Source organism: Oncorhynchus kisutch, linkage group LG18 (assembly GCF_002021735.2).
Source record: "Oncorhynchus kisutch isolate 150728-3 linkage group LG18, Okis_V2, whole genome shotgun sequence".
Taxonomy (NCBI): domain Eukaryota; kingdom Metazoa; phylum Chordata; class Actinopteri; order Salmoniformes; family Salmonidae; genus Oncorhynchus; species Oncorhynchus kisutch.
This window is the reverse complement of record NC_034191.2, coordinates 2,923,580-2,937,256: the sequence shown is the minus strand read 5'-3', so window position 1 is coordinate 2,937,256 and position 13,677 is coordinate 2,923,580. Positions and strand designations below refer to the sequence as shown.

The 13,677-nt window shown below is 46.7% G+C and overlaps 1 protein-coding gene across 1 annotated transcript in view; it reads left to right on the top strand.

Moving 5' to 3' along the window:
- Positions 1-58: 58 nt before the first annotated feature.
- The window catches only part of ddx6 (DEAD (Asp-Glu-Ala-Asp) box helicase 6), a 26,289-nt gene continuing 12,670 nt past the window's right edge, over positions 59-13,677 (top strand). The window contains 5 exon segments of the mRNA XM_031795323.1: positions 59-182; positions 1,096-1,669; positions 1,758-1,821; positions 2,937-3,041; positions 3,994-4,123. Of these exon segments, the coding sequence (XP_031651183.1) occupies positions 1,440-1,669; positions 1,758-1,821; positions 2,937-3,041; positions 3,994-4,123 (529 nt within the window). The 5' untranslated portion in view covers positions 59-182; positions 1,096-1,439.

Below are 13,677 nucleotides of genomic sequence, written 5' to 3'. Positions count from 1 at the left end.
TGAGCGTGCCCCCCCCCCCCCCCCCAGGTGATTGTTATGGTATTGAATCAGGTGATGAGGACGGACAGAGGGAGGGTTTAAATAGGAGGGGAGGCCATCTTGGGCTTTCTGTTTCAGACCGAACCGCAGCTTGACAGCAGAGAAGTCCACAACAACCCAATACATCATCTCAACAATACACGGTGACTGTTCATTTAATCCTCTCCTCGTAGACGATATTTCACCTGATAAAATATATATATGTCGCGATCACTATTTCTATGTGGGGTGTATCTTGTTTTTGTGCTCTCAGCGTTAACGTTAGTTGATTCTGCGTCCCTTCTGGTTTTAACCTTAGTTAGCATTAGTTAGCATTAGTCAGCTAGGGTCGCTAACTAAATCTTAAGTCGTTAACTAACGTAGGTAGTAACTACATCGGGAAAGTGATGTTTATTTAATACTTTTAACAGTTTGTTTCTAAATATGTGATTTTTATGTTGACTTCTCCAAATACCAACCTGCCATAAATGACATTTTTGTTGCCGTTAGCTAGCTAGCTAACGTTTTATCAATCAAATGCATTTATAAAGCCCTTTTTTCCATCAGCAGATGTCACAACATGTTTCTACCGAAAGGAGACCCCGTCTTAAACAGCAAACAGCCAAGTAATGCAGATGTAGAAACACTGTGTCCAGGAGAAACACCCGAGATAACGTTAGCTAGTTAGCCACAGTCTGCTAACCGGTAGCTAACTAACACACGGCTAGTTAGTTAGCAAGTTTAGCTAGTTAGATATTATCTCTAACGGGTTCAAGGTGCGCCACGTTTTTGACAACATTTTGGGGTCTGTTTTGTGTATGTTTTGTAATAAAAATGCATGCAGCAATTAGCTACTAGTGAGACAGTATTAAACGCACCACTCCCGGCTGGTTAACTTGTAGCTGGCTAGTTGTCAAACTAACTCGTTTTAAGGCGTTTAGTTAGTGACATGGTTTGGTTAACTAACTAGCTACAACTCCGCTGTGAACTGAACTTGATAACTAGCTAAGTTAGCTACCTGACTTCTGTCCCGTGATGAATGTGTAAACCCTGTGCCACTCTCCTCCTCTACCTCAGGGTGAAGAGTTGTGGGGATGGAGGTATTTGAGACAGGTGTGACCATGCAGCCTCTGGCGTAAGGCGCTCTGACCGGTGCCACACCAAGCCGCGATACACCTGAGTTATTATTATTCTTTATTTTGTTTTGTGTCAGTCATTTTGTTGACTTTTTGTTGTTGATATGTTCCACAAAGAACAATACTATTGAGGAACAGGAGAGGAGAGACGATTGCTTCTATCTAATTACATTTGTTTTGGATAACAGCCAGTGAGAAGTCAGAATATTCCTCAAGATTTATCCCCCCCCCTCCCCCCACCACCACAATCAGAATAAGGACAGTGGCTTGGATAATTGACTAGCCATGAGTACCGCCAGTACCCAGAACCCAGTGATACTGGGCCATTCCAACCAGAATGGCCAGCTCCGAGGCCCGGTGGTGAAGCCTGCAGGAGGCCAGGGCAGCGGAGGAGGCAGTCATCAGACACAGCAGCCCAGCCATATGAAGCAGGCCTCCAGCACAATCAACAACGGCACTGGGCCTAGCAGCACCCAGCTGGCTAAAGCTACCCCCACAGCCAATACTGTCATCAAGTGAGTCCTAGTTAATTTTGTACAGCGTCCGAATGGCTCTCAAGCGTTCTCTTTTGGTGGTGTACTCATAAGTCATATTTTTCCACAGGCCTGGAGATGACTGGAAGAGGAATTTGACGCTCCCTCCAAAAGACACGAGGATGAGAACATCGGTAAAAGCTCCCTTTTGAATCAAATGTACTTTAAACTGTTGTAGTTATTGTCGTGGTCTAGTGTAAAGGGCGTTTGTTTTGCTTTTTATTGATTTAACCTTTATTTAACTTGGCATGTCAGATAAGAACAAATTCTTATTTACAGTGACGGCCTACCAAAAGGCCTCTACAGGAGCACTGGGATAAAATAAATGCAGTACAAATATAGGACAAAACACACATCAAGAGCAAGACGGGCAACACTACATATAGACTAGCTTAGCATTAGCATAAATTGTGTTAGCTTAGCATTTTGTGCTGCATCCCTGAAGCTGCCTCTGACTGGGATTGAACCAGTGTCCTCTGTCTGGCCAACACACGTGATTGCCCGCTTGGCAACGTACATACCAGTTAAGCTATAGAAAGGATCCAATTCGATAGCGCCTCTGGCCAGATTTTAAGTTGGCTTTTGAGTGAGCTTACGGCACGTTCTTATGTTACTCTGGGACGGTAGTAGTTGGGTTCTTATGTTACTCTAGGGCAGTAGTAGTTGGGTTCTTATGTTACTCTAGGGCAGTAGTAGTTGGGTTCTTATGTTACTCTAGGGCAGTAGTAGTTGGGTTCTTATGTTACTCTAGGGCAGTAGTAGTCAGGGTTCTTATGTTACCCTAGGGCAGTAGTCGGGGTTCTTATGTTACCCTAGGGCAGTAGTAGTCGGGGTTCTTATGTTACTCTAGGGCAGTAGTAGTCGGGGATCTTATGTTACTCTGGGACGGTAGTAGTTGGGTTCTTATGTTACTTTAGGGCAGTAGTAGTCAGGGTTCTTATGTTACCCTAGGGCAGTAGTAGTCGGGGTTCTTATGTTACCCTAGGGCAGTAGTAGTCGGGGTTCTTATGTTACTCTAGGGCAGTAGTAGTCGGGGTTCTTATGTTACTCTAGGGCAGTAGTAGTTGGGTTCTTATGTTACTCTAGGGCAGTAGTAGTCGGGGTTCTTATGTTACTCTAGGGCAGTAGTAGTCGGGGTTCTTATGTTACTCTAGGGCAGTAGTAGTTGGGTTCTTATGTTACTCTAGGACAGTTGTAATTATAAGCCTCCAATGTTAAGTTGATTCAATGTTGATCCGATGTACAACAGGACGTAACGGCAACTAAAGGCAATGAGTTTGAAGACTACTGCCTGAAGAGGGAGCTACTGATGGGCATCTTTGAGATGGGCTGGGAGAAACCCTCTCCAATACAGGTACGTTAAGAGCTCATGTGCTACGTAGCAGCTGCATACAGCACACTGAATGCATGGTATGTGTATTAGCTCTTGTTCATGTTCTATTTCATTACCCAAGAGCCATTGGATATGGAGAAGGCGTCTTCTGTAAGGGGGGGGGGTTTGGTTAATTAATAGCGCCGGCGCTCACTCTGAACATGAACACGTGTTGGTTGCGGTACGGTTTTGGAAGCGTATGGACCTTGCATATCGATGTGAATGAAATAAAAAGTTAAATTGATACATACCTTGATAGGGTCAGTGTTCTCGCGTGGCCATATCATGTTACAGCCATTGTTTACTGAAGACGTGGCGACCACCTATATTAATTAGCTATCTAGCAAGCCCCTAACACCTGTGTAAGCATAACTCAGTGTGACGGAATGTAGTTTAGTAGGATGGAGGCTCCATAGCTGTATGGGTCTGTAACTACTACAGTGTAGTTTAGTAGGATGGAGACTGTATGGATCTGTAACTACTACAGTGTAGTTTAGTAGGATGGAGGCTGTATGCATCTGTAACTACTACAGTGTAGTTTAGTAGGATGTAGGCTGTATGCATCTGTAACTGCTACAGTGTAGTTTAGTAGGATGGAGGCTGTATGCATCTGTAACTACTACAGTGTAGTTTAGTAGGATGGAGGCTCCATGATTTGAATGGATTGACACTGATTGGCCAAGAGATTCCACTCACTTGGTGTCTCAGCAGAGGTCTGAATGAATCTCTGATTAGAGGGGGGGGGGGGGGGGGGGGGTGACCACCGGCAAGGTGTAGAGGTGTTCCAAATGGAGCCCTATTCCCAATGTGGTGCACTACTTTTGTCTGTGGCACTAATATAGGTAATGAGATGCCATTTGGGACTCGAGCGGACCTCAAGGGCCTGGGTTCTCGATGGGATAAGTGGACCCTAACGTGTTGCCTTCCTCTCTAGGAGGAGAGCATCCCCATAGCGTTGTCTGGGAGGGACATTCTGGCCAGGGCCAAGAACGGGACAGGAAAGAGCGGAGCCTACCTCATTCCCTTATTGGAACGCATTGACCTGAAGAAGGACTGTATACAAGGTGAGATTCCACTTCATGACATTGCCTTTGTTTTAAACAGATGTAAGACACTTCATGACGTTGCTTTGGGTCTCAGTAGACCAACTGTCTTCAGTAGAATTGAAAATGCTGATTTTGTGAAAGTGACAGACTAGTCTGATCTTTGTATTGACTAATGTAGTCTCTCCCCCGACCTGCCTTCTATCTCTGTTCCGTGGTTCAGCTGTGGACATGGTAGTTTAGTAGGATGGAGGCTGTATGCATCTGTAACTACTACAGTGTAGTTTAGTAGGACAGAGGCTGTATGCATCTGTAACTACTACAGTGTAGTTTAGTAGGATGGAGGCTGTATGGATCTGTGACTACTACAGTGTAGTTTAGTAGGATGGAGGCTGTATGGATCTGTGACTACTACAGTATAGTTTAGTAGGATGGAGGCTGTATGCATCTGTAACTACTACAGTGTAGTTTAGTAGGATGGAGGCTGTATGCATCTGTAACTACTACAGTGTAGTTTAGTAGGATGGAGGCTGTATGCATCTAACTACTACAGTGTAGTTTAGTAGGATGGAGGCTGTATGCATCTGTAACTACTACAGTGTAGTTTAGTAGGATGGAGGCTGTATGCATCTGTAACTACTACAGTGTAGTTTAGTAGGATGGAGGCTGTATGCATCTGTAACTACTACAGTGTAGTTTAGTAGGATGGAGGCTGTATGCATCTGTAACTACTACAGTGTAGTTTAGTAGGATGGAGGCTGTATGCATCTGTAACTACTACAGTGTAGTTTAGTAGGATGGAGGCTGTATGCATCTGTAACTACTACAGTGTAGTTTAGTAGGATGGAGGCTCCATAGCTGTATGGGTCTGTAACTAATACAGTTTAGTTTATAGCCTGTTGTCCTACTCCAACCTGACTTGCGTCTGTCTTGTGGTCCAGCTGTGGACATGGGTCCAACAGAGAGCTGTCCTGCAGGCTAGGACCTCTGTGTAGGCCTCTGTATGATATAATGCAGTGCCTTTGCTATTCAGACCCCTTTCTCCACATTTTGTTTGGTTACAGCCTTATTCTAAAATATATAGTTATTTTTAAATTCCCTAATTTATCTACACACAATACCCAATAATGACTAAGCAAAAAAACAGTTTCTTAGAATTTTTTGCAAATGTAATAAACATATTAAAAGAAGTAACAAATGATTTACATCAGTATTCAGATGCTTTGCTATGAGACTTGAAATTAAGCTTTGGTGCTTCCTGTTTCCATTCATCGTCATGGAGATGTTTCTACATCTTGATTGGGGTCCACCTGTGGTAATTTCAATTGATTGGACTTGATTTGGAAAAGCACACACTTGTCTATATAATGTCCCACAGTTGACAGTGAATGTCAGAGCAAAAACCAAGCCATGAGGTCGTAGGAATTGTCCGTAGAGCTCAGAGACAGGATTATGTTGAGGCACAGATCTGGGGAAGGGTACCGAAACATTTCTGGAGCATTGAAGGTCCCCAAGAACACAATGGCCTCCATTGTTAAATGGAAGTTTGGAACCACCAAGACACTTCTTAGAGCTGGCTACCTGGCCAAACTGAGCAGTCGGGGTAGAAGGGCCTTGGTCACGGAGGTGACAAAGAGCCTGATGGTCACTCTTACAGATATCTAGAGTTCCTCTGTGGAGATGGGAGAACCTTTTAGAAGGACAACCATCTCTGCAGCACTCCACCAATCAGGCCTTTATGGTAGAGTGGCCTGATGAAATACGCTTGGAGATTGCCAAAAGTCACCTGAAGGACTCAGACCATGAGAAACAAGATTCTCTGGTCTGATGAAACCAAGATTGAACTCTTTGGCCTGAATGCCAAGCGTCACGTCTGGAGGAAATCTGTGCATCGATGATGTCGTCCCCACAGTGACCGTACATACCCCAACCGGAACACATGGATTACAGGCAACATCCGCTCTGAGCTAAAGGCTACCGCTTTCAAAGAGCGGGACTCTAACCCTGACGTTTATGAAATCCTGCTATGCCCTCCAACGAACCATCAGGCAAAGCATCAATACAGAACGAAGACTGGATTTGCCAACTGCCCTAACAGATCCACAGATGATGCAATCTCTATTGCACTCCACCCTGCCCTTTCCCACCTGGACAAGAGGAACACCTATGTGAGAATGCTGTTAATTTGCTACAGCTCAGCGTTCAACACCATAGTGCCCTCAAAGCTCATCAGTAAGTTAAAAACCTTGGGACTAAACACCTCCCACTAAAGACCTCCCTCTACAATTGGATCCGGGACTTCCTGACGGGCTGCCCCCAGGTGGTAAGGATAGGTAACAACTAGTGATGCACCGATATTACATTTTTGTCCGATAGCTGTTATTTTCCTTGCCAAAAAAACGATGCCATGATCCAAACACACCAAGACAGTTGTGAAGAGGGCATGACTACACCTTTTCCCCCACAGGAGACTGAAAAGATTTGGCATTAGTCCTCAGATCCTCAAAGTATATAGCCTCCACATTGACTCTGTACCATAACCCCCTGTATATAACTTTCACATTGACTCTGTACCATAACCCCCTGTATATAGCCTCCACATTGACTCTGTACCATAACCCCCTGTATATAGCCCCCACATTGACTCTGTACCGGTACCCCCTGTATATAGCCTCCATATTGACTCTGTACCGGTACCCCCTGTATATAGTCTCCACATTGACTCTGTACCGGTACCCCCTATATGTAGTCTCCACATTGACTCTGTACCGGTACACCCTGTATATAGCCTCCACATTGACTCTGTACCGGTACACCCTGTATATAGCCTCCACATTGACTCTGTACCGGTACACCCTGTATATAGCCTCCACATTGACTCTGTACCATAACCCCCTGTATATAGCCCCCACATTGACTCTGTACCGGTACCCCCTGTATATAGCCTCCATATTGACTCTGTACCGGTACCCCCTGTATATAGTCTCCACATTGACTCTGTACCGGTACCCCCTATATGTAGTCTCCACATTGACTCTGTACCGGTACACCCTGTATATAGCCTCCACATTGACTCTGTACCAGTACCCCCTGTATATAGCCTCCACATTGACTCTGTACCGGTACACCCTGTATATAGCCTCCACATTGACTCTGTACCGGTGCCCCCTGTATATAGCCTCCACATTGACTCTGTACCGGTACCCCCTGTATATAGCCTCCACATTGACTCTGTACCGGTACCCCCTGTATATAGCCTCCACATTGACTCTGTACCGGTACCCCCTGTATATAGCCTCCACATTGACTCTGTACCAGTACCTCCTGTATATAGCCTCTACATTGACTCTGTACCGGTGCCCCCTGTATATAGCCTCCACATTGACTCTGTACCGGTACCCCCTGTATATAGCCTCCACATTGACTCTGTACCGGTACCCCCTGTATATAGCCTCCACATTGACTCTGTACCGGTACCCCCTGTATATAGCCCCCACATTGACTCTGTACCGGTACCCCCTGTATATAGCCTCCACATTGACTCTGTACCGGTACCCCCTGTATATAGCCTCCACATTGACTCTGTACCGGTACCCCCTGTATATAGCCTCCACATTGACTCTGTACCGGTACCCCCTGTATATAGCCTCCACATTGACTCTGTACCGGTACCCCCTGTATATAGCCTCCACATTGACTCTGTACCGGTACCCCCTGTATATAGCCTCCACATTGACTCTGTACCATAACCCCCTGTATATAGCCCCCACATTGACTCTGTACCATAACCCCCTGTATATAGCCCCCACATTGACTCTGTACCGTACCCTCTGTATATAGCCTCCACATTGACTCTGTACCATAACCCCCTGTATATAGCCTCCACATTGACTCTGTACCAGTACCCCCTGTATATAGCCTCCACATTGACTCTGTACCGGTACCCCCTGTATATAGCCTCCACATTGACTCTGTACCGGTACCCCCTGTATATAGCCTCCACATTGACTCTGTACCGGTACCCCCTGTATATAGCCTCCACATTGACTCTGTACCGGTACCCCCTGTATATAGCCTCCACATTGACTCTGTACCGGTACCCCCTGTATATAGCCTCCACATTGACTCTGTACCATAACCCCCTGTATATAGCCTCCACATTGACTCTGTACCATAACCCCCTGTATATAGCCTCCACATTGACTCTGTACCGTAACACCCTGTATATAGCCTCCACATTGACTCTGTACCGGTACCCCCTGTATATAGCCTCCACATTGACTCTGTACCGGTACCCCCCTGTATATAGCCTCCATATTGACTCTGTACCGGTACCCCCTGTATATAGCCTCCACATTGACTCTGTACCTGGAACCCCCTGTATATAGCCTCCACATTGACTCTGTACCGGTACTCCCTGTATATAGCCTCCACATTGACTCTGTACCGGTACCCCCTGTATATAGCCTCCACATTGACTCTGTACCGGTACCCCCTGTATATAGCCTCCACATTGACTCTGTACCGGTACTCCCTGTATATAGCCTCCACATTGACTCTGTACCGGTACTCCCTGTATATAGCCTCCACATTGACTCTGTACCGGTACCCCCTGTATATAGTCTCCACATTGACTCTGTACCGGTACCCCCCTGTATATAGCCTCCACATTGACTCTGTACCGTAATACCCTGTATATAGTCTCCACATTGACTCTGTACCATAACCCCCTGTATATAGCCTCCACATTGACTCTGTACCGGTACCCGCTGTATATAGCCTCCACATTGACTCTGTACCGGTACCCCCTGTATATAGCCTCCACATTGACTCTGTACCGTAATACCCTGTATATAGCCTCCACATTGACTCTGTACCAGTACCCCCTGTATATAGCCTCCACATTGACTCTGTTACCGGTATCCCCTGTATATAGCCTCCCACATGGACTCTTTGTACCGGTACCCCCTGTATATAGCCTCCAGCCTCCACATTGACTCTGTACCGGTACCCCTGTATATAGCCTCCACATTGACTCGTGTACCGGTATTCCCCATGTATATAGGCCTCCACATTGACTCTGTACCGTAATACCCTGTATATAGCCTCCACATTGACTCTGTACCGGTACCCCCTGTATATAGCCTCCACATTGACTCTGTACCGTAACACCCTGTATATAGCCTCCACATTGACTCTGTACGGTACCCCCTGTATATAGCCTCCACATTGACTCTGTACCGGTACCCCCAGTATATAGCCTCCACATTGACTCTGTACCGGTACCCCCTGTATATAGCCTCCACATTGACTCTGTACCGGTATCCCTGTATATAGCCTCCACATTGACTCTGTACCGGTACCCCTGTATATAGCCCCACATTGACTCTGTACCGGTACCCCTGTATATAGCCTCCACATTGACTCTGTACCGGTACCCCCTGTATATAGCCTCCACATTGACTCTGTACCGGTACCCCTGTATATAGCCTCCACATTGACTCTGTACGGTACCCCCTGTATATAGCCTCCACATTGACTCTGTACCGGTACCCCTGTATATAGCCTCCACATTGACTCTGTACCGTACCCCCTGTATATAGCCTCCACATTGACTCTGTACCGGTACCCCCTGTATATAGCCTCCACATTGACTCTGTACCGGTACCCCCTGTATATAGCCTCCACATTGACTCTGTACCGTACCCCCTGTATATAGCCTCCACATTGACTCTGTACCGTAACCCCCTGTATATAGCCTCCACATTGACTCTGTACCATAACCCCTGTATATAGCCTCCACATTGACTCTGTACCGTAACCCCCTGTATATAGCCTCCACATTGACTCTGTACCGGTACCCCCTGTATATAGCCTCCACATTGACTCTGTACTGGTACCCCCTGTATATAGCCTCCACATTGACTCTGTACCGGTACCCCCTGTATATAGCCTCCACATTGACTCTGTACCGGTACCCCTGTATATAGCCTCCACATTGACTCTGTACCGGTACCCCCTGTATATAGCCTCCACATTGACTCTGTACCGGTACCCCCTGTATATAGCCTCCACATTGACTCTGTACCGGTACCCCTTGTATATAGCCTCCACATTGACTCTGTACCGGTACCCCCTGTATATAGCCTCCACATTGACTCTGTACCGTAACCCCTGTATATAGCCTCCACATTGACTCTGTACCGTAACCCCTGTATATAGCCTCCACATTGACTCTGTACCGTACCCCCTGTATATAGCCTCCACATTGACTCTGTACCGTACCCCCTGTATATAGCCTCCACATTGACTCTGTACCATAACCCCCTGTATATAGCCTCCACATTGACTCTGTACCGTACCCCCTGTATATAGCCTCCACATTGACTCTGTACCGTAACCCCTGTATATAGCCTCCACATTGACTCTGTACCATAACCCCCTGTATATAGCCTCCACATTGACTCTGTACCGTACCCCCTGTATATAGCCTCCACATTGACTCTGTACCATACCCCCTGTATATAGCCTCCACATTGACTCTGTACCGTAATACCCTGTATATAGCCTCCACATTGACTCTGTACCGGTACCCCCTGTATATAGCCTCCACATTGACTCTGTACCGTACCCCCTGTATATAGCCTCCACATTGACTCTGTACCGGTACCCCTGTATATAGCCTCCACATTGACTCTGTACCGGTACCCCTGTATATAGCCTCCACATTGACTCTGTACCGGTACCCCTGTATATAGCCTCCACATTGACTCTGTACCGGTACCCCCTGTATATAGCCTCCACATTGACTCTGTACCGGTACCCCCTGTATATAGCCTCCACATTGACTCTGTACCGTAATACCCTGTATATAGCCTCCACATTGACTCTGTACCGGTACCCCCTGTATATAGCCTCCACATTGACTCTGTACCGTAACCCCTGTATATATAGCCTCCACATTGACTCTGTACCGGTACACCCTGTATATAGCCTCCACATTGACTCTGTACCGTAACACCCTGTATATAGCCTCCACATTGACTCTGTACCGTAATACCCTGTATATAGCCTCCACATTGACTCTGTACGTACCCCTGTATATAGCCTCCACATTGACTCTGTACCGTAATACCCTGTATATAGCCTCCACATTGACTCTGTACCGGTACCCCCTGTATATAGCCTCCACATTGACTCTGTACCGGTACCCCTGTATATAGCCTCCACATTGACTCTGTACCGGTACCCCTGTATATAGCCTCCACATTGACTCTGTACCGGTACCCCTGTATATAGCCTCCACATTGACTCTGTACCGGTACCCCCTGTTATAGCCTCCACATTGACTCTGTACCGGTACCCCTGTATATAGCCTCCACATTGACTCTGTACCGGTACCCCCTGTATATAGCCTCCACATTGACTCTGTACCGGTACCCCTGTATATAGCCTCCACATTGACTCTGTACCGTACCCCTGTATATAGCCTCCACATTGACTCTGTACGGTACCCCCTGTATATAGCCTCCACATTGACTCTGTACCGTAACCCCCTGTATATAGCCTCCACATTGACTCTGTACCATACCCCCTGTATATAGCCTCCACATTGACTCTGTACCGTAATACCCTGTATATAGCCTCCACATTGACTCTGTACGGTACCCCCTGTATATAGCCTCCACATTGACTCTGTACCGTACCCCTGTATATAGCCTCCACATTGACTCTGTACGGTACCCTGTATATAGCCTCCACATTGACTCTGTACCGGTACCCCTGTATATAGCCTCCACATTGACTCTGTACGTAATACCCTGTATATAGCCTCCACATTGACTCTGTACCGGTACCCCCTGTATATAGCCTCCACATTGACTCTGTACCGGTACCCTGTATATAGCCTCCACATTGACTCTGTACGGTACCCCTGTATATAGCCTCCACATTGACTCTGTACCGTAATACCCTGTATATAGCCTCCACATTGACTCTGTACGGTACCCCTGTATATAGCCTCCACATTGACTCTGTACCGTAATACCCTGTATATAGCCTCCACATTGACTCTGTACCGGTACCCCTGTATATAGCCTCCACATTGACTCTGTACCGGTACCCCCTGTATATAGCCTCCACATTGACTCTGTACATAACCCCTGTATATAGCCTCCACATTGACTCTGTACCGGTACCCCTGTATATAGCCTCCACATTGACTCTGTACGGTACCCCCTGTATATAGCCTCCACATTGACTCTGTACGTAATACCCGTATATAGCCTCCACATTGACTCTGTACGGTACCCCCTGTATATAGCCTCCACATTGACTCTGTACCGGTACCCCCTGTATATAGCCTCCACATTGACTCTGTACGGTAACCCCTGTATATAGCCTCCACATTGACTCTGTACCGTACCCCTGTATATAGCCTCCACATTGACTCTGTACCGGTACCCCTGTATATAGCCTCCACATTGACTCTGTACCGTAACACCCTGTATATAGCCTCCACATTGACTCTGTACCGGTACCCCCTGTATATAGCCTCCACATTGACTCTGTACCGGTACCCCCTGTATATAGCCTCCACATTGACTCTGTACCGTAAACCCTGTATATAGCCTCCACATGACTCTGTACCGTATACCCTGTATATAGCCTCCACATTGACTCTGTACCGTAACCCCTGTATATATGCCTCCACATTGACTCTGTACCGTAATACCCTGTATATAGCCTCCACATTGACTCTGTACCGTAATACCCTGTATATAGCCTCCACATTGACTCTGTACCGTAACCCCTGTATATAGCCTCCACATTGACTCTGTACCGTAATACCCTGTATATAGCCTCCACATTGACTCTGTACCGTAATACCCTGTATATAGCCTCCACATTGACTCTGTACCGTAATACCCTGTATATAGCCTCCACATTGACTCTGTACCGGTACCCCTGTATATAGCCTCCACATTGACTCTGTACGGTACCCCTGTATATAGCCTCCACATTGACTCTGTACCGGTACCCCCTGTATATAGCCTCCACATGACTCTGTACCGTAATACCCTGTATATAGCCTCCACATTGACTCTGTACCGGTACCCCCTGTATATAGCCTCCACATTGACTCTGTACCGTAATAACCCTGTATATAGCCTCCATTGACTCTGTACCGTACCCCTGTATATAGCCTCCACATTACTCTGTACTGGTACCCCTGTATATAGCCTCCACATTGACTCTGTACCGTAATACCTGTATATAGCCTCCACATTGACTCTGTACCGTACCCCGTATATAGCCTCCACATTGACTCGTAGTACCCCTGTATATAGCCTCCACATTGACTCTGTACTGGTACCCCTGTATATAGCCTCCACATTGACTCTGTACCGTAATACCCTGTAGATAGCTCCACATTGACTCTGTACCGTATACCCTGTATATAGCCTCCACATTGACTGCGTACTGGACCACCCTGTATATAGCCTCCACATTGACTCTGTACTGGTACCCCCTGTATATAGCCTCCACATTGACTCTGTACCGGTACCCCCTCT